Genomic DNA, 22,189 nt, shown 5'->3' on the forward strand with positions numbered 1-22,189 from the left:
TGGAGTTTAAAAGAATGAGGGGAGACCTCATAGAAACATTTCGAATGTTAAAAGGCATGGACAGAGTGGATGTGGCAAAGTTGTTTCCCATGATGGGGGAGTCTAGTATGAGAGGGCATGACTTCAGGATTGAAGAGCGCCCTTTCAGAACAGAAATGTGAAAAAATTTTTTTAGTCAGAGGGTGGTGAATCTATGGAATTTGTTGCCACGGGCAGCAGTGGAGGCCAAGTCATTGGGTGTCTTTAAGGCAGAGATTGATAGGTATCTGAGTAGCCAGGGCATCAAAGGTTATGGTGAGAAGGCGGGGCAGTGGGACTAAATAGGATAAAATGGATCAGCTCATGATAAAATGGCGGAGCAGACTCGATGGGCCAAATGACCTACTTCTGCTCCTTTGTCTTATGGTCTTATGGACTCGGGTCCCCAATGAATCCTTCGGGCCCTTTTTATACACCTGTCTTTGTAAATGTCCTGAATGGTGGGAAGTTCACATCTACAGATGTGCTGGGCTGTCCGCACCACTCTCTGCAGAGTCCTGTGATTGAAGGAAGTACAATTCCCATACCAGGCAGTGATGCAGCCAGCAGGAAGCTCTCAACAGTGCCCCTGTAGAAAGTTCTTAGGATTTGGGAGGTGCATACCAAACTTCTTCAACCATCCGAAGTGAAAGAGGCACTGTTGTGCTTTTTTCACCACACAGACGGTATGTACAGACCCCGTGAGATCCCCGGTGATGCTCTACAAAGAGCAGCAGGTACAAGGAATGTCACCATCTTCAGGTTCCCGTCCAGGTTATAGGTTAGCCTGACTTGGATATTATCACCATTCCTTCATTGTCACCGGATCTAAAAGTCCTGGAACTTCTGTCTTATGGTCCAACTCCCTACCCACCAGCACTGTGAGAGTAACTCCATAACAAGGTCACTGGGTATTCAGTAAAAGCCAGCCTTAACACTGCCCACACATTGAGAAATGACTAAACATAAAGCAACAGTAGAAGTACATAATTCAGGAACAGATACTATTTTCCCCTCTACTATAACATTTCTTGATAGTATTTGGTTCCACAGCTTCTATACTTCAAGTTATTATTTTATATCTGAATGTTGATTGTAAGGGAAAGCACTTCCAAATTCAATTTACATACACTCAGAAACTGATCTCCTCAGTTTTTCCACACAACAGTCTCTAAAGTTTACAGGGAATGGTGCACAAAACAAAAACCATCCAGTGAACAGTTCTTTGGGTGAAAATGTGCTGTTAATGCGAGAAGTCAGAGGAGAATGGCCAGACTGGTTGAAGCTGACAGGAAGGTGACAGTAACTCAACTAACAACAGTGGTGTGCAGAAGAGCATCCCTGAACGCACAATGCGCCGAAGCTTGAAGTGGATGAGCTATAGCAGCAAATGACAATGAACTTACTCAGTGGCTACTTTATTAGGTACAGTAGTAGGTATCTATTGAAGCAGACATTAAGAGTATAAGTTTCAATCTACTTTTAACACTACCAGGAGAGGTTGTTTAAGAGTTCTTGCATGGCAATTTTTCTGCTTCCTCACCCAAAAGGACTAATGCTGATTATTACTACTCCTGCACCAGCTGATTCAACAGATATCAAACGTGACTAAGACTGCAGCAAAAACTATTCAGATAGTCACTTTCACTACCTCCAGCATTTTATGTCAAACTGCAGAAACAAATACCAGCTAATACCCTGAAGAGTAGAAGTGCAAAAACATGCAGGATTTGACATGAAATGCTATGCTGACAAATTTACAATTTAAACTATGCACACACACACACACACACCAGGATGTTCTCGTCACAAGGAAAAACTGACCAAGTAACTATTTAATCACATTTGTTGTGCACAATACACAGTGAGAATCAGCGTTAAGTTCCAAATAAAAATCTGTGTTCATTTACAGAATCTGTAAAGTTGGAAATTAACATTAACACTAATGCACAAACGTCAACTGAGAGCAATCAGACTTACATCAATAAAGCAGATTCTGTCTTAACAAGACCATCACATCTCTACACTGTATATGCTGAAAGTCAACTGAAGTCCTACACTTCAGTAAATTAGTATGTTTTAAGTTTATTCACTGCAAACAAAAATGATCTTTTAAAGCTAAAAAATGTTGAAATTGACCTGCTTGATCTATATCAAATATTGCAATCATTGCAACTTCTTGTAAGGTCATGGCGGATAGGAAAAAATTGAAAACAAAACCTATTGCTTGCCATCATCCCATTTAAAATACAGAAGAAATGTGTTACCATTTTGCAAAGTTAGAAAAGCAGATTACCAAAACAGTGGATGATCTGCATCACACTTTAAAATTGCAGTTCAGCTGCACAGTGAAATCAGATATTTTGTTTTGTTGTACAGAATCGAAATATATACAAAAGGGTCAAAAAAATGGGTATCTGTAGGTATGGACTGGATCCCATCCGATTGAAACTATTTGGAACTTATATGGGGAGAGGTGGACATAACAGCTATTTGCTTTTACAAATAGAAAATTTACTTCTGTAAAGTTGATTGTTGGGCTTGAGTTCGGAGTAAATAAATTCATTGTAACTATTGGGCTGCAGTTCTGCCTAAATAAATGCACTGTAACTATTGGGCTGAAGTTTGGAATAAATAAATGCACTAACTGTTCGGCTACAATCTGGTGTAAATAAATGCACTGCGTTGATGGACTACAGTTTAGAGAGCAGATAAATGCATTGCTGTTGAAGGGTTTCAACTCGAGATGATTGCATTACATTCTGCGTGTTTGTGTGTGCAGGGAAGGAAAGTGTTCTGTTTGCTGCGTGTTGCACTGCCGGGTTGGAGCCCAGCTGGGTGCCCGCCTGCCCGCCTGGGCCATTATGCTGCTGCCTGGCCGGGCTTGTCTGCAACTCAGCCCCAAGCAGAGCACACACACAAAAAAAAACCCTCCTTCCTCGTCGCCGTCTCCTCCGAATCCCGCCTCCCCACCGGCCAAACCGCCGCGCCCGCCGTTCGCGGCCTCACCTGAAATATAAAGGCGCCCCAGGTCGCCTCCATTTCAACCGCGACACACGGAGGAGAAAGAGCCACAACAAAGCTGCTCAGAACACGGCGCCGGGGCAAACATGGCCGCCGCCGCCACTTCCTGTCACCTCTCACCCCTCCCCTCCCCTCCCCTCCCACGCCGGCCGCTCCGACCAGCACTGCAGCATCCTCGGGCGGGAGGGCGGCCAGGCCGCCGCGGTCACCGGCCGAAAGCAAAGGAATAGGGAGTTTCAGTATTTCAGATCCTCCGAACCCCTCAGAAAGACCGTCCTTCCCTTCAACCATTCGGTTCACGAACCAACCTGCACAACCCTAATTACTACCCCTATGGCCACCTATAGTACAGCGAACTTTGTTTTATTTTTGCCTCGAGTGCGTTCTTTCCCGTATAATTGTTTAATTTACGTTTTTCTTGTGGATGTTTTGTATGTGATTCTGCTGATTTTTTACTGCACCCGTGCATTACATGTACTTGCGTACATGACGATAAACTCAAACTTTCCGACTTTAAAATATACGAATCACTAATCAACTGATTATTTAAACTTGCGGATTAATTTCTATAGTTATCACGATGACATTCAAGCCCCAGCGTCGGCTGGATAGACACTTCCAAGCAACTAACTACTATGTCTTCTCAATAGTGGGGTACGAAGGCGCAACCCTCTTTCTGAATATTCTTGACTGGCACAATTCAAATATAATCCCACAGACTCACTTCACATAACTGTTCCTTCCTCATTTCAAATACTTATTCAGTTATTTCTCCCAGGGTGCAACGTCCTCTGCTCCAACTGCTCTTTACATCAAAACATTTCAAGGAGGTCCCTTGACGTGAATTTGTGATCGACTATTTCTCATTAGCCATGGCTACTTCAAAAGTCGCTGGGGATGGCCAATTAACATTTCAAATAGATACAAGCTCATCACAGGTCAAACGCCAGGGTAACTAAGATTTTTTAAAAATCTCTCTGGCAGGGCCAGGCAGAATATTAATTCTCTTTTCAAATGAAAATAATGGAAATAAATTACCAGAAGCTTATAGATAAAAGCATTTATACTGTTCTAAGGTCTGAACTACTATTGTAGTAACTGGTGGGGAACCCTTAAATCTTCCATCTCATAATTTAACTCCCAACTGAAATATTTGAAAAATAATATCCCACAACTGCAGTCTGGTCCATTTCACACGCTTATCCAAATTTCTCCTACATAAGATAGCCAATCCTTTTTAATGGATTTTAGATTCTTTAAATCAGAAGTGTTGATCCTATCAGGTCAATATGTTATCTGCTGCCAACAGACAAAAGCCAAGCAATCAGTTGTGAAAAACTTCCCTCTCCCTCCACCCAGAGAATTCTCAATAGGACACCAAACCCATTTTCTCTCCTTAGAGCCACAAATCAAAAGTTTAAAGTAAAATCTATCATCAGAGTGTCACCATATTCCACCATGAGATTATTTTTCTACAGGCATACTAGGCAAATCTATAGAACAGTAACTGTAAACAGGATCAAGGGATAACAAACTGTGCAAATACAGATATGAATAAATAGCAATGAATAATGAGCATGAAATAACAAGCTAAAATAGTCCTTATAATGAGTTCAGCTATCTATCCCCATTTGTTCAAGAGTCTGGTGGTATATTCCCATACCAGGCCATAATGTAGCCAGTCAGCATACATCTTTAGAAGTTTGCCATGGTTTTTGATGACGTGCTGAATCTCCACAGACCCCTAAGGAGATAGAGTCGTTGTCATGCTTTCTTCGCAATTAAGTAAATAACATTGTTCATGTCTGGTGCATTATGCAGTTTTTCATAAGACCATAAGTCATCTGCTAAGGACAGCCTTGGATATAAAGACATGGAATCCCACGTTTGCCTCAGAATATTGTTTAAATTGCTTACATATCATTTCAAATGACATAACTTACAGTTACACTTCCTGTTGGTCCAGAAAGTCCTTTGTAAATGTAAAGACACTGGCTTGCAAAATTATATACAGAGCATCCCAGGGTTACTAAAGCCTGACTTACAGACAATCCTACAAACTAACTCTCATAAACAATTTCAAATGTCTGATGTACTTTTGCTTTTACCAACAGTATAACTAATTTCCTGTGTCTCTCCACTTTTAGTATTTGTTCTTTCATCATCAGTTTTAAGAGCTTTTGAAACCATTCAGTGCAATAATCTGAAGGTAAGGTTACCTTCAAGTGAATTTTGTGTATTTTCCAAATTAAGGATAATAAAAAGTCACTTACTTACATTTTTAAGTAGGGAACCAGTCCATCTAGGAGAGGCCTACAAAACAAAATGAGCAGAATCTAATTTCCAAAGGTATGGAGAATCAGACTTTTTGTTATTAGACAATGCTGGACAGCATGTGATGAAGCTTGGTTGGTGATTAAAAATCACATTCTATAGTAAATACCCTGTGGTTATAGACCACCTTTAATATAGAAAATATTTCAATGCTTTTTCTGGATACACAATAAGGAACAGATGATCACTAAACATTGAAGAGAGATCTGGGAAAGATGTCTAAAAGGTATAATCTAGATAGAGAGTTAACAACAATTCTATTTTTTAAGACTGAGACATCTGAAATTTCTGCCACCGACCACAGGCCGAAGGATATGCCAGAGTTTGAGAACTAAAAGATGTAGGAAAAGAAACAAAGCTGAAGAGTAGAGGGTGAAGACGATAGAACAATTACAGTATGGTGATTTTAAGAAGTGCTATCAGCCATGTCAAGATTTTCTTGGCTCAGTCATAAGGTATAAACAGCTCAATTGTGACCTCTAATTCTCAGTCACATCTCCAAGCAAATGAGAAACACAGAAAATATTAAGCTCTTTCTGGAAGGGCAAAACATACTAAGAACATCATATTTGTGTGGTGAGCAGTGAACCCAGCTACTCACCAGTTATTTATAAAATAACCTTCATATTGAATAATCACAGTGAACACATACAGTACCTTATAGTCAATAGAGATTCAGAAGAAACTATCGAACTTCTTACAGTTCCAAACCAGCTATAAACCACACACCCCTGCACTATTGTCTGATATTTTAGAATTCTAGTGAGAAACATTGGCACAATGAAACACGAGCACTTTTAGACTTGCTAGTTCATTCCATCATATGATGAAAACTTCACTGATCTGTGTGACCTGATTTCACAACCCAGCATTTTATCTATAATCATTACAGAAGATTGTCTTAGAAATGTCTGCCAGCCTCATGGTCATATTTATCACTGAACGAGACTGAGTTTGCGATGGACCTCACAGTCATTTCGTTATCTGTGAAACCCCTCTTCTGGGTATTGAAGGCTATTCAAAAGATCTTCTTCCTTATTACCATTGGCTTCTCTCAAAACCTTTGGAACTGTCCTTAAATATCTTGAATAATCAGAGACATGAAATCAGTTCAAAAAGTTTGATGTTTTAATAATTAGAATTATTTGAAAATAGCCAATAATCTTAGAAACTAAGGCCAAATAATGAAAAATCTTTTATTTAGAATCAGAATAATTCCAGAATAAGAGGCTGTTATTAAATCTACTACAGCAATGCTGCCTCTTTCTCAAAGCAACACACTATTTCCACTCCCTGGCCCCTTTTCTGTAGCCCTGCAATTTTTTTCCCTCATTAAACATTTACCCAATTTCAAAGGCTTCAATGGAGCCTGTCTCCATTACCCAGTCCATTCTAGATTCCAGCTATATGTATTTGCATAAAAAAAATTTCCTCATGTCTCCTCCCATTTCACAGCTCTAACTCTAAGCCACAAGCTTTTCACCAGAGCCTCCCAAAGTTCATCCTGTCTTAGCCCTTCATTATTTCTTTATATTTCCATCAAATCTTCTTTCAACCTTCTCTAAAGCAACAATTCTTATGCCTGCAACCCTTCATCCAAAAAAATTATTCTCATAAATTGTTTCTGGACTGTCTCCAATGTTTATGGCCAGAGACACCATTCAAATGGATGCAGCTGCTCGGCTTACATCTGTGAGTTGCAGTAGCTGGACTCATTTCTGTGCAGGCCTACATTCCATTAAGTTCCGAGATTATTTTCTGTAAGTATAATACTTCTTGTTTTTTATGTCCAAGAATTTGGAGCATCAGAAGTTCATATGGGTCCCACGAAGCCTTTGTCCCTTATGGATTTTCTCGGTATACTCAGGTACTCTGGTCAACATTATATTTCATAGGTCTGCATTGAAAAGAACTTGGCTTGCAAATTCCATGTTTAATATATCCTTGTATTTTTATATAGTGTGTCTACCAACTCTGATGACAATAATGCCAGTAAGGGCACTGAGTATAGGAGTTGGATTGTTATGGTGCAGTTGTACTAGACATTGGTGAGACCGCACCTAGAGTGTTGTGTACGGTTTTGGTTACCATCGCAGGAAAATCATCACTAAACTGGAAAGAGTGAAAGAAGAAAGGCCGTGATAGAGAGGAAATTTCCAAAAGTGGAAGAGTCTAGAAACAGAGGGCACAGCCTCAGAATAGAAGGATATCTCTTTACAACAGAAATGAGAAGGAATTCCTTTAGCCAGAGGGTGGTGAAGCTGTGGAATTCATTGCCACAGATGAATTTGTTAAAAAATACACGTGGACTAAGATGTTAACTGTCCTGTGCTATCACCAGTGAGATCATCAGTTGATCTGCCACCTGTCTTCAGGAGTTTCGGCCCGCTTATGATCAAGACTCCCTCGAGGTGGTGGGCCAGCAGTGCTAAAACACCACCTCCCACTGGTGAGCTTAAAAACTTGGCATCTGCCTCTATCAGAGTTGTTGGTCACTTCCATCCAACAAATAGTCTACTCTTCAGGTGTCTATGCAACCACTGAAGGGTTTGCAAGATATGTATACACTGTCAGACTATCTGCCCCTCTGGACATACTTGGTCCACACCTATGCTGATCCTGTCTCCGCTGCCTCAGCTACAGCCCTGCTGGTTGACTTGATCTCTCTTCTAGTGAAGCCAAGGTCACGCAGCCACTTCTGGAAAGTGAACACAATAAACCCATATAATGAATATATACATTGGGTATATTGAAAGCAGAGGTTGGTAGGTTCTTGATTAGTAAGGCTGTCAAAGGTTACGTGGAGAAGGTAAGAGATCTAGGTTGAGAGGGATAATAAATCAGACATGATAGAATGGCGAAGCAGACTTAATAGGCCAAATGGCCTAACTTTGCTCCTAGGTCACATGGCCTAAGATTTACAAGAATATTGCCAGGAGTCAAAGGGCTGAGATTGGGCACACCAGGAATTTGAATGTAGGAGACTGAGGGGTGACCTTATAGAGGTGGATAAACTCATGAGTGGCATAGATGTCCCATCTTGGTCGGCATTAGCAAGTTGAGCCAAAGGGTCAGTTTCTATGCTGAGGTACTCAAGGCCTACCCATGTGTCAGTGGTAAGTTTGGATCTGTTACCCTCTGCCCCATTATTTATGTAATTTAGTCACAGTCTGCCAATTTGATTACACGCCCATCATCCTCACTCTCCGCTTCCTGCCATTCAGCCAATTTCCCAATCGGGTCCTCAATTTACCTTCACTCCCATCAGCTTTAATAGTCGTTGTCTGAGGGATTTCATCAATTACTTTCTGGAAATTGGTAACAACCAATATGCAAAGATACTCCGTCACATTCACCAGGTGTAACCAGCTCTTCACACAGGTCTTCCCAGATCGTCTGAAAATTTAAGGTATTCAGTTACATCATCCTTAATTATAGATGTTGGTAACATTCAGAAAGAAATTTTAGGCAAATAATTCTTTGGGTTCTTTCTCACACATTTTAAAATTGTGGAATGTCATGCAATTTTCCCATCTAAATGAATAGTTCCTCAAATCAGTAACTCAAAGATGGAAAACCAGTTGGGAATCTTGACCAGGTGAAATGTGAATACGAATACTTGTCCAGGAAGTGACTCTGCACCCTAACTCTGAATTTCACAATATTGTCAATTCTTTGTTTGGAGCTCTCTTGGTCTATGGGCAAATTTATATATGGAACATTATCATTATGATTGTAACAACGTCTGGTAGATATACAGGAGCAGAACACCCACATTTTGAGTCTTGAATAAGCTTTGTAAGGAAGCTTGATTGCTGATTCATATTCCCCAGAAGTGACTGAGAAAAACGCCATTATCCAATTTTTAATCTAATTTCAACAGTCTAACGTGTTGAACTCAAAGAATAAATGACTAACTTACAGCAAGAATAACTTGGTTCAATTACACTACATCCATTCATGATTGTGTCCATGACTTCATGACATCCCAAGTAATTATCTATAACATACATTGTGTGACAGTATTATTTTTCCAACTGTAATAAGGCTAAGATCATACTGGTTAGATATTAGAATTGTTCATTTATCGACTCTTCCTCAGACGCACAACTGATTGTGAGGGCATCCTGAGAGAGAGAAAATGGCTAGAACAGGTTTTAAGGAAACAACATGGTATGTTTGACACCCTCTATGAACAATTACTGTGAAAAACACTCGACTATTTTTTAAACATTCAACCAGCTTTGGGGGAAAAAAAAGTTGTGTAATTGTTGCACAGATTAAGATTCTTCAGCATATTTTGTGGCAAACATTGCAATTCTTGATGCTGTAGTTAAGGAAGTGCTATATTTGGAACAGATTTTAGGTGTAAGTAAAATTTTGCAATTTTCATTGGCAGTTTTGCTTAACATAATCAATCTGTCTTATACTCCAGCACAACAGAAAACCAATCAAAATGAGCTTTGCTGATATTGTGAAAGTAGGGCAGGAACATTTAGAACTGAAACCATTGTTGATTGCAGAATGCTTTAGGTTTCATAAACAGAATCAAAAGGAAGGACATTTTAACTGTATTTTACAGCAGCACCATTGAGAGCATCCGGATGTTGCATCTCCACCTGGTACGGGAGCAGTCGAGCATCGGACCAGAAGGCCCTATGAAGGACTGTGAGAACAGCTTAGAGGATCAGAGGGGTCTCCCTACCATCCATCGGAGACATTTATCAGGAGCACCACACACACAGGGCCCTCAGTATTATTAAGGATCCCACCCATCCATCCAGCATCCTCTAACTTTCTACCATCAGGCAGGAGACTATGATGCATAAAAACAAGAATGGTTTCTTCCCCCAGGCTGTTAGATTTCTGAACTCTTGGCCGCATTGTATTCGAGGTGTCACTAGTTAATCTGTTCTGTACCTTAAAATATTTAATATTAATGCACTTTAGATTTCCTCTATAGATTTTATCCTTACCTTCATAACTCACCCCTGTGTTATGTGCTTTACACTCTGCTTCATACATTATATACATGTAGTTAAATGACAAACTTCACTTGACATTTCAGCTTAAGTGCTGAATGGAAGAAATTGAGCTTAACGATGCACTGAAAAATCATTTATTTTGTGGACTCTTACAAGAAAGCATTCAAAAACAACTAACTGAAGCACAAGTCACATTTAAAAGAGCAGTTGAAGTCACTGTATCAATGAAAACAGCAGCTAGAGATGCAATTGAGTTTCAGTCAGGAATGAAAGTGAGCACAAACAAAATTGCAACATCTAAACCAGAGTTTCACAAACTTTTTTTTTTAAATGGCATGGACCCCTGCCATTAACTGATGGACTCCAGCTTGGGAATCCCTGATCTAATCAGAAATCTGCCTGGCTGAATAAATTGTGCAGCCGTTGTGGCAGAGGCTCACATACACCAGAACAATGCAAAGGTGAAGCTTGCAGAAAAAACAACGAAGTAGGACGCATAGAAAGAGCATGTTGGACAGACAAAAATAAATGGACTGCACAGGGAGGAGAAAAGGATAAAGAGTCAAGTTGCAGTTTCAAAAAGAGCATTAATCTGCACGCTTTTGATGAAAAATCTGATAATGACGAGTGACACAGGACTGAATAGACTTGAGATTTACAATGTGAAAACTAACATGAGATGAGCAATATGGCTTACACCAGAAGTGAATGGCAAATTAATGAAATGAATTAAAATGGAATTAGACACTGGCTTGGCTGTTTCAGTCATTCCACTAAATGTGTTTGAGTGGCATTTCAAAGATTCTGAACTGAAGCCTGCAGGTATCCTGTGGGAATCGTATTTGTTATAGTGAAATACAACAACTAACAAGCCACATTGTGGTATGTGGTAAAAACAGGAGGGCCAGCGTTGTGTGGTCATGATTGACCAGGACAACTGCAAAAGCCCGTGTTCAAGGATAGAATTGGAAAACTCAAGCACATCAAGGGTAAAATAGTGTTAAAGGAAAATTTCACAGAGCCCATCCAATTTCTTATACCATCTGTGATAAAGTAGCCAGCGAGCAAGATCACTGGCTACTTTAAGCTCAAGGAATTCTTTCTGAGGTTGAGGTAACACCATTGGTCGCAGTAGGGTGGGTCTGTCAGGATTTGTGGTGATTTCAAGGTCACTATCAACCTACTTGAAGTAGATCAATACCCCCTGCCCAGGACAGACATCTTTGCAAACCTTTCTGGAGGGAAACACTCCAGCAAAGTAGACTTAGCTTAAGCCTACCTACAGATGAAATGGAAGGGTCCAAAGTGCTTCTCACCATAAAAACTCACAGGGGAGTAGCATCTGCACTCTGGCAAGAAAGCTACAGACAAGTGCTGCAGGGCTGCCCAGGCACTCAGTGTTAGTTGGATGACATAATTGTTACTGGTAAGGATGACAGGAACATCTCCTAAATCTTACAGGTATTAAAAAGATTATAAGATTATGGGCTCAGAACATGACACATCAAGTGTGAATTCTCTAAACCAAGCATCACTTTGTGGTCTCACCATTGACGCACAAGATTTGCACAAGTGTGCTGAGAAAGTTCAAGCACTGGTGGATGCCCCAAGGCCAAAGGATATGTCACAGTTATGATCCTTCTTAGGATTTGTCAATTACTATAACAAGCTCGTGCCAAACCTGGTTACTGTGCTTGAACTGACTACTAGAGATAGGGAAGAGATGGCAATGGACAAAGCAGTGAGAGGTGGCTTTCCAAAAGATAAGTGGTGCTATCAGACACTATACTCACACATTATGATCCATGTCATCCAGTGAAGCTTGCCCGAGATGCCTCGCTTTATGGTATCAGGTGCAATCATGTCACATGTTATGAGGGATGGAAGTTCCCTTACTGCTGCAGAGAAAAAGACTACACATAGATTGACAGAAAGGCTTTGAATCTGGTTTGGGGTGTAAAATATTTCAACTAATACTTGTATGGGAGAGAGTTTACCCTCTTTACTAATCATCAACCACTAGTGTCCATTTTTAATCCACAGGATGTTCCATTAACAGCAGCAGCAGGAATACAGACAGGCACTATTTTTTGGAGGACTCAATTAAGAGATCGAATTCAGAGGGCAACTAATCATGGAAATGCTGATGGATTGTCACATTTACCCTTGGAAAATGGAATACCTGAAAAGATTACAAAAGAGGACACAACTCTTTATTCTCCTAGTGCAAATCAAATTCTTCCTATTACAGCAGAGATGATCCAAATTGAAACCAGAAAAGACCCCACACTGTTTCAGGTCTACATGGATAACTTAAACAGCTGGAAGCTGCAGAAGTTCCAATTCCCCCACCTTTATCAGCTCTGGGATGACCTTGCCCCTGACAGGGGTTGACTTATGTGCTGATTGAAAAGTTGTTAAAACATCTAAATTGAGAGCTTAAATGTTGGAGGAGCTAAGCATGGTCAAAATGAGAGTGTTGACTTGAAGCTTTGTCTGGTGGACCGGGACAGATCAGCAGATCAAACATCTTGCCATACACCGATCAGATGCCAAGATGTCCAAAAGGTGCCAAGATTAGCACCTCTCCAACCCTGGGAATGGCCTGCATTGTCCAGGCAGAGGATTCATGTGGATTTTGTGCCCAAGCATGGTCCAGCAAATCTCTTGATGGTAGTGGATACAGCTACAAAGTGGCCAGAAGTATTCTCAATAACACCCATGACAGCCTTGCACACTGTTGATGTGTTGAGAAGCATCTTCCCAAGGACTGGTATTCCAGAACACTTAGTCAGTGACAATGGACCACAGTTTCAATGTTTCACTCCTGGACAAGCAGTCCGTGAGGGACTACAGCCATGATTGAAAGTGGGTATTTGGAAAGATCAAGGTCAGAACTGGACCATTCTCCCACACAGTGGAGATTGCATCTGAGGTCTCCCGGAGACAACACAATGATCAGTTGAGGAGAGCAGAGTCATTAATAACTACTAGAGAGCAATGTTACATATCTGAGTTGTGATGCATTTTATAGCTAAGCAGGGAGGAATTGTGCATTTATTATTTCAGTATATTAGAGTAATATTGTAAATATATTGTTTGATTAAGCATTCTTTGTTCACATAATTCATTACAGATCATAGGTAAGAAGTATATGAATGGCCTATGGCATTAAGTGCACCTCTATACAGGTAAAGTTAAGCATATACGTTCTCCTGGGCTTACGTTTTTCATACAATTAATTTCTGGAGTTACAAAACACAACAAAAAACATGATACTTCTGACCAAGCACCCTTTCTTGTTGATGAGCAACAAGCTGACCCATAGACAGCATTGATAAAAGATCTTTTGGCCTACCAAGTTGATGCAAACATTAAGTCATTTATGACACCAACAATTCTAACTTTATTTCCATCATTTCCCCTCAAGTTTCTTCCACACACAATCTATAAAGGCCTATTAACCTTCCAATTGATATGCCTTTGGGATATGGGAGGAAAGCAGAGTACCCAGAGAAAACCTATGTGCTCGTGGGGAGAGGATGCAAACTTTAAGCAGACAGCACTTTAAGTCACTTTGAACCTGGGTTACTGCTGCTAAGAGGCTATAGCTGTACTGGAGCAGCACAGGGACAAAGCACAAGTTCTAGCAACCTACATTTAATCCCGAGTTCTGGCTACATCTCACTGGATCTTGTACGTTTGTAGAGATACCTTGTAAATGTAACCATCACATGCATTAACATTAACTTTTAACTTAAGAAAGCCCAGTGTTCCATCATTTCTTCCAAAGTGACTGTATGCGTTTCCTCCCACATTCCGAAGACATGAGTTAGAGTAAGTTGTGAGCATATTTTATTGGTCTTGGAAGCATGGCATCACTTGCAGGCTGCCCCAGCACACCACTGTACTGCAATGGCTGTTGATGAAAAAGATGCATTTCACTGCATGTTTCGATGTACGTGTGACAAATAAAGCTGATCTTATCTCTTTAAAGCAAAATGCTCTTCAAAATCTATCTGCACTGTTGCTTGATTGGATATGTAGAGACCATCGCACTTACCTCTGTGGAACAAATCATCTGCTTCATTAGGCCTTTTCATCAGATATATGTAGCTTTACTCCATTCCCTTGTAAAGCATAGTATTCATGTTTTCATTCTCCACGATCATTCCGTAAGAATTCCAGTTAATGGGCTTGGTGTCGCTGTGTGAGTATGTGAGCTGCATGATAACTCTGGAGTTCACCTGTACAGTTGTGTTTTGGGCAAGGTTGATGCACCCCATAGCTTGAGTGACTCTAGGATTTCATCACAATTCTTCAAAGCACATAATCCCCTAATTTAAGAACTCAGTCCAATCAATGACTGTGATTGCTGGATACAGCACTGGGCCATCATTGTGTTAGATAACCAAACTCAATTTACTCTGCCTCAATTAAATGTTCTTTAAATATTTCTCTGAAACTCAGTATCTTGTAGCAATGTCGATGTGTATTCAATTGCAAAGAATACCACCAATACATTATTGCCAACTACCCATAAGATATAGGAGCAGAATTAGGTCACCTGGCCCATCCGGTTGGCTCCATCATTTCTTCATGGCTGATCCATTTTCCTTCTCAGCCCCAATCTCCTGCCTTCTCCACATATCCCTTCATGCCGACTAATTAAGAATCAATCAACCTCTGCTTTAAGTATACCCAATGACTTGACCTCCACAAGTGCTTGTGGCAACCAATTCCAAATCCACCATCTCCATTCTAAAAGGTCCACCCTCTATTCTGAGACTGTATCCTCTAGTCTTAGACTCCCCACTATAGGGAACATCCTCTCTCCATCCACTCCGTCAGGGCTTTCAACATTTAATGTGTTATTAAATAAGGTCTGAATCACAGTGGGTACAAGCCCAGAGCCAAACACTCTTCACATGACAAGCCTTTCAATCCTAATGAACATCCTTTGAATCTTCTCCAATGTTAGCACATCCTTTCTTAACTAGGGAGCCCAAAACTGCTCACGTATACCAAGTGAGAACTCACCAGCACTTTATAAAGCCTTAACATTACATCTTTGTTTTAATATTCTAATTTTCCTGGGGAAAAAAGATAGCATTGTATTTGCCTTCCTCACCCCCGAGTTAATCCGCAAATTAACCATTAGAGAATCCTGTCCAAGGATCCTGCACCTCAGATTTTTAAATCTACTCTCCACATAGAAAATGATCTATGCTTTTATTTCTTCTACCAAAGTGCATGATCATACACATCCCAAGTTATTCCATCAGCCACATTCCCCATTTTCATAATCTAAGACCTTCTGTAGTCTCTCTACTTTCTTAAAACTACCTACACCTACCTTCATATTGTCTGCAAACTTTGCAACAAAGCCATCAATTCCATCATCCAAATAATTGACATATAACGTAAAAGGAATCAGTCCCAACACACTCCCGTGGTACACAGCAATCAAGGATGCCTACCGTTCCATCCACGACCTCACTTTGGAAAATCGGACCATCAGGTCGTACTCCCCCTCCTGGCTTACAAACAGAAACTGAGGCGGGAGGTCACGGTGTCAAAAGTAGTGTCGCGTTGGACGGAGGAAACGGATGAGGTCCTCCGTGACTGCTTTGAATCAGTGGACTGGTTAGTAATATTGGATTCCTCTTTTTGTGCATGGTTCACTGGCTCTATATACTGCCCTTCCCAGAACCCTAACATTACCTCAACAACAATGTCATCTATTCTATCTACAGAGAAAACAACAACCTCATTTCCCTGCAATCTGCTATTACTGCTGCTTTCTACACTCATGTACTCAATCACTACCCTACTCCTCCAGCAGCATCCCATGCTCATCAATAGTGTTCTTAAGACACTTCAACTTGCTGCTTGGCAGGACAATTAAAGAATAGAGCTACCAGCCGTTTTGCTTTATTGATGGTGAACAGCACTCAATAGCAATAAACTATAAATACAAGTCAGTCTGCAGATGCTGGAAATCCAAAGCAACACACAGAAAATGCTGGATGAACTCAGCAGTTCAGGCAGCATCTATGGAAATTACTAGAAACTTGACGTTTTGGGCCGAGATTCTTCTTTAGGACTGATGAAGCACCCCTTCAACCTGATGGCATGAATATCAATTTTTCCTTCCAGTAACCAAATTCACGGCACCCCATTCCTCCATTTCCCATTCTGGTCTTTTAGTTCTTCTCACTTGCGTATTACTTCCCACTGGGTCCCTTCTACTTTCCCTTTCTCCAATGATCCTTCCTTTCCAGCCCTTTACTTTTCCTACCCACCTGGCTTCACCTATCACCTTCCTCTTTCCCCTCCCCCCCACACTATTCTAGTATCTTCCCCTTTCCTTCTCAGTCCAGAAGAGCGTCTTGGCTAGAAACATCACCTATATATTCATTTCCATAGATGCCACCTGACCTGCTGACTTCCTCCAGCATTTTGTATGTGTTACTCGATAGTAGTGATTGATACATCAACTTATCAGAACTCGCATGACACACAGTACAGAATTAAGGTATATATACACTGAATAAATACACAATAATGTGTTTCTAATTATGGCTGATTCAGGTCAACCTTAAGAAAAATAATGGGAAAGGTTGAATTGTAACAGCAACATTTTTTCTAAAACTGATTTCAAATATACAAGGTTGAGCTTTTTTTTTCTCCAGTGTACAAAAATATTCTTTCATCATTCTAGGATCTTTCAATTATAGTTATTTTCCATTTTTAAGTAATGATCTCTCAATCCCAGCTTCCAAATATAAAGTTCTGATCCCAGTCATAATTGTGGAATCTGTAACCTGCCTAAACAAGTCTTTTTAATCACAGTCTTAGGTCTGGAAAACAAAATTCCTGGAAGTGGAACTCACTAGATTGTACTTTAATAGTGACAGTGGAATCCAGACATTTATATTATTCTCCAATAAACTGAAGGATCAAGATTCTTTCATGGGCACAGACCACAGACAGAAAATGTTGTTCTAAGCATTGAGTAACTAGACTGATTTTTAAAATTACATCACAATCATTATATCAGTGGAATATGATCAGCTAATTCATGTTAAGGATTTCACAAATGTTAATTCACCAATTTTTCTTTTCAAGAGCAGTATCTGTTGCAAACTATCACAAAGTTGTAAGGAATACTGGAGTGACAGTGACAAATTTCCAGAAGGTAAAATGTTCTACTATAAGGCACTATCTATAAGGCTTTAGAAACCCATCTGGTACCATATGCTTTAAGTAAGAAAATCGGCTTTACCCAGTACAGTATAGCCCTTTTCTGCCACCAGGTGGCTAATTCCGAGTGGGCTCTGAAACCGATTCAGAGTTCTCAAATTCTGGTAAAGTAGGACTATGTAATCTATCACAAATCAATAGGGTCACATCTTATGATGGAATAAGCAGAGGAAAAAAGTGGCTATTAACAGCAATAGATTCAAACACAAGGAAATCTGCAGATGCTGGAAATTCAAGCAACAGACACAAAATGTTGGTGGAACACAGCAGGTCAGGCAGCATCTATACATCATCCTGACAGGCAGGGTCTTGGCCTGAAACGTCGACTGTACCTCTTCCGAAAGATGCTGCCTGACCTGCTGCGTTCCACCAGCATTTTGTGTGTGTAACAGCAATAGATTGTTGTCTTTAACTGCAGTCTGGACATACAAGACTCTTTTGGAAAATATCAAATGTATTGCATACAATGGGTGCTTTTCTAACAGAGTTTTTAAAATTTCATTCACTTCCCCCTCTGAAACTAAAAAATACCGAATTCAGTGAATTGGCTCAAATTAGTAGCCAATTTGTATCACATTTATATTCTAACCAGCACAATCTATTTGCAGTGGTATAAAAATAAATTGTCTACATAAATCAGCATTGTAGGGCATACATATACTGTATCTATTTTTCAAAACTAATCAATTTAAGAGTTATGTCTATGGGATCAAATTTCTAGGCTTAATCACACGCACAAAGTATAACCACACTGTATAATAACCTAGCCACTGAAACAAAACAACTAAAATATTGTGCTTTCTAAAATAATCAGAAAACCCAGATATCAAATGCAAAATTTCCATTCTGAAGGTGGCAAAACACAGCATGTAGAAGTTGCTGCAAAACTAGGCCTCTAAATGTTATAGAAATTTGCATTATACAGCAACTATAATAGAGTAATAGAAAAAAATCAGCTAGTCCATGCTGAGTAAGGTACCCAGCCCAGCTAATACCAATTTCCTGTTTGGCCATATTCCTCCAAGCCACACCATTCACGTACCTATCCAAGTGTTTCTGCATCAGTCTTATTGCCTCAACCACTTCCCCTTAGAACTTGCTTCATACTCTGAACACCTTCTGCATGAACAAGCTGCCCCATCAGATCCATTTTAAATCTTTCCCCTCTCACCCTAAATCTATATCTGCTAGTTATGGACCTTACTTATGGCTCTCACAATTTTAAATATTGCTGCAGGACACAGTTTCAAGTTCTATGCCAACCCCTCCCAACCCACTATTCTGTATAACATTCAGAATTGTTTACCCCTTTAATAGGATTAAATCTGACACTTTTACTGATAAAATTTAAGGTACCTATATAAATGGTTGGACAACTATCTTCACTGATTTTTCTGGCTGCATCTTGCTTGCACAGTTGTTAATGAGACTTGTTTGGCATTAGGAGTGTTCTCCTCCTTAGGATTCACTATACTCACAGGTAATATTTGCAAATGAGTTATAAAGTTTGATAAATTAAAATACACTAAGTTTATTCTACAGACCAATAAGGGAGGCGTGAGAAACATTGATTAGCTCAGCTGTTTCTTCTTCTAAGGCACTGACAAGCCTACATGACTAGTTATACATTCACAGGAAAACCTCTGTACAGCAGTAGGGGCACATGGCCAAGTGGTTAAGGCATTGGACTAGCGACCTGAAGGTCGTGAGTTCGAGCCCCAGTTAAGGGAACATGTTGTGTCCTTGAGCAAGGCACTTAATCACACATTGCTCTGCAACGACACTGGTGCCAAGCTGTATGGGTCCTAATGCCCTTCCTTTGGGCAACATCAGTGTCGTGGAAAGGGGAGACTTGCAGCATGGGCAACTACTAGTCTTCCATACAACCTTGCCCAGTCCTGCGCCCTGGACAGTGAAGACTTTCCAGGCACAGATCCATGGTCTCGCGAGACTAACGGATGCCTTTTTTTTTACAGCAGTAGAAGATTCAAAGCCGAGAATGAGTAAGAGTATCAATCATTGACTTTCCAAGGAATTGTTGTTCTGTGAAGAAAGCTGACTGCAGTGATAACAATAAGCAGCCCTACATTTAAAAACAAATCGCCAACTTAAGAGTTTATCAGGCAATACAAGACCATATGACACAGAAGCAAAATTAGGTCATTCAGTCCATCAAGTTGACTCCATTGTTTCATCACAGCTGATCCATTTCCCTCTCAACCCCATTCTCCTCTTCCTTATCTCCATAACCTTTCATGCCCTGACAAGAACCTATAAATCATGCCTTGTATGCACCCAGTGACCAGGACTCCAAAGCCGTGTTTGGCAACAAATTCCACCTCACCTGCCGGCTAAAGAAATTCCTCATCTCTGTTCTAGATGGATGTCCCTCTATACTGAGACTGTGTCCTCTGGTCTGAGACTCCCTCACCAATGATCCCTCTAATTTGCAATGACCAGTGTGCAAAAAAAATCTTGTGCCATTATTTTTCCCAGTGACAACATGTGCGCATTGAATTTTTAAGCGGACGTAAACCTGAAGCTACTCTAAGAATAATAAATAAGTTCAGCTTGTTGTTCATTGCTTAAAAGAAATAAAATAACTGTCAATAAGAATTTTTATCTCCTCTGGGTTTCATTGTCTTTGCTCTCATTCATTTGCACTCTCATAAAACATACATAGCAGGCTTTCAGTGGATAATGAAAGATTTTCTCATGGGAGTTTTTGCACACTGTCCATGTGTGATTTGCTTGCTAAATGATGTTTTAAAAAGACAAGTTTCCAAATATCACTCCACTTCTTCCCACTTGCAAATTCCCCAGCAGTTTTTGCATCGCAACAATACACCCAGGTAACACCAGTTTCTGCATTGTACATGAATATTTCTCATAGCTGCACATTCCTGACTTCATGAGCTTTAAATGAACTCGTTCTTCTACACTTCATGCTCTTAGCTTATTCGGAATTTAACACAGTGAATCAATATTTTTTTTCAATAAAAACAGTACAACTAAGCCAGTTCTACAATGTGCAGACAAATCATTACAAACTCCATATTGTCAACACCATCTGCATTAGAAGCTGGAAAAGGAAATATGATTCTGCGCAACTGTGAAATACACTTTAACATGCCAATGACATAGAGGGTGATAAGCTTTTTTGCAGAGTTTAAATTCCTTTGTGTGCTAGTAGCAAAAGATATGTGCTCACGCACATCTTAGAGGGAATACCCTCTCCCCATCCACTCTACCTAGGCCTTTCAACATTCAATGGGTTTCAAAGAGATTCCCCCCACCCCTGGCATTCTAAATTCCAGAGCACAGGCCCAGGGCCTTCAATCATTGCTCATCTATCCATTTCATTCCCAGAATCATTCTCCTGAACCTCCGTTGAACCCTCTCCAATGCCAGCACATCCTTTCTTAAAAAAGGGGCCCAAAACTGCTCACAATTACTACAAGTGAGACCGCACCAGTGCCTTATACAGCTTAAGCATGACATCCATGCTTTCATATTTTAGTTCTCTTGAAATGAATGCTAACATTGCATTCACCTTCCTCACCACTAATTCAACCTACAAATAAACCTTGAGGGAACTCTGCACAAGGACCCCCAAATCCCTTTTGCATCCCTTGAATTTTTAAATTTTCTCCCCTTTTACAAAATAGTCTATGCTTCTATTCCTTTTACTGAAGTGCATGACCATACACTTACCGATTTTGTATTCCATCTGCCATTTCTTTGATTCTCCTAATCTGTCCAAGTCCTGCAGCCTTCCTGGTTTCTTAACACCACCTGCCCCTTCAGCTATCTTCATATCATTTTCAAACTGGACCACAAAGTCAACAATTTCACGATTCAAATCATTGCCATACAATGTAAAAAGCGGCCTCACTACAGACTCCTTTGGAAAACTAGACACTGGCCACCAATCCAAAGAGGATCCCTTTATTCCCACTCTTTGCCTCCTGCTAATGAGCCAACGTAATACTCTGGGCTCTCGTTTTATTTAACAGCCTCATGTGTGGCACTTTGTCACAGGCTTTCTGAACATCCAAGGGCACCACAACTAACTAACTCTCCTTTGTCCATTCTGCTTGCTATACATGCAATTCTTCAGTCCCCCAGAACCATGCCAGAATCTATTGATTCTTGAATGATCATTAGTAATGGTTCCATAATCTCTTCTGCTACTTCTTTTAGAACCCTGGGGTGTAGTCCATCAGGTCCAGATGACATCAACCTTTGGATCCTTTGTTTCCCCAAACACCATCTCCCTCATAAAAGCAATTGCACTCACTTCTGCCCCAACACTCTTGCATTTCCTGCATACTACTTGAGTCTTCAACAGAGGAGACTGATGCAAAATACTTAATTCAGTTCATCCATTTCCTTGTCCCCCATTACAATCACCCCAACATCATTTTCCCAATGGTCCAATTACTCTCGCCTCTCTATTCTTTCTATATCTGGAAAAGCTTTTGCTATTATTGGCTAGCTCACCTTCATATTTCATCTTCCACCCCCATGTTTCTTTTAGTTACTATCAGTTGTTTTTGAAA

General features: G+C 40.3%; 1 protein-coding gene across 5 annotated transcripts in view; it reads right to left on the reverse strand.

Annotated features, from left to right (window-relative positions):
* The window catches only part of LOC134336972 (vascular endothelial zinc finger 1-like), a 73,190-nt gene extending 70,047 nt beyond the window's left edge, over positions 1–3,143 (reverse strand). For all 5 annotated transcript variants that reach the window (XM_063031715.1, XM_063031714.1, XM_063031710.1 and 2 more), the window contains exon 1: positions 3,028–3,143. In XM_063031715.1, the coding sequence (XP_062887785.1) occupies positions 3,028–3,060 (33 nt within the window). In that variant the 5' untranslated portion in view covers positions 3,061–3,143. The remainder of the gene's footprint in view (positions 1–3,027) is intronic.
* Between the last annotated feature and the right edge of the window lie 19,046 nt (positions 3,144–22,189).

Source organism: Mobula hypostoma, chromosome 23 (assembly GCF_963921235.1).
Source record: "Mobula hypostoma chromosome 23, sMobHyp1.1, whole genome shotgun sequence".
NCBI lineage: Eukaryota > Metazoa > Chordata > Chondrichthyes > Myliobatiformes > Myliobatidae > Mobula > Mobula hypostoma.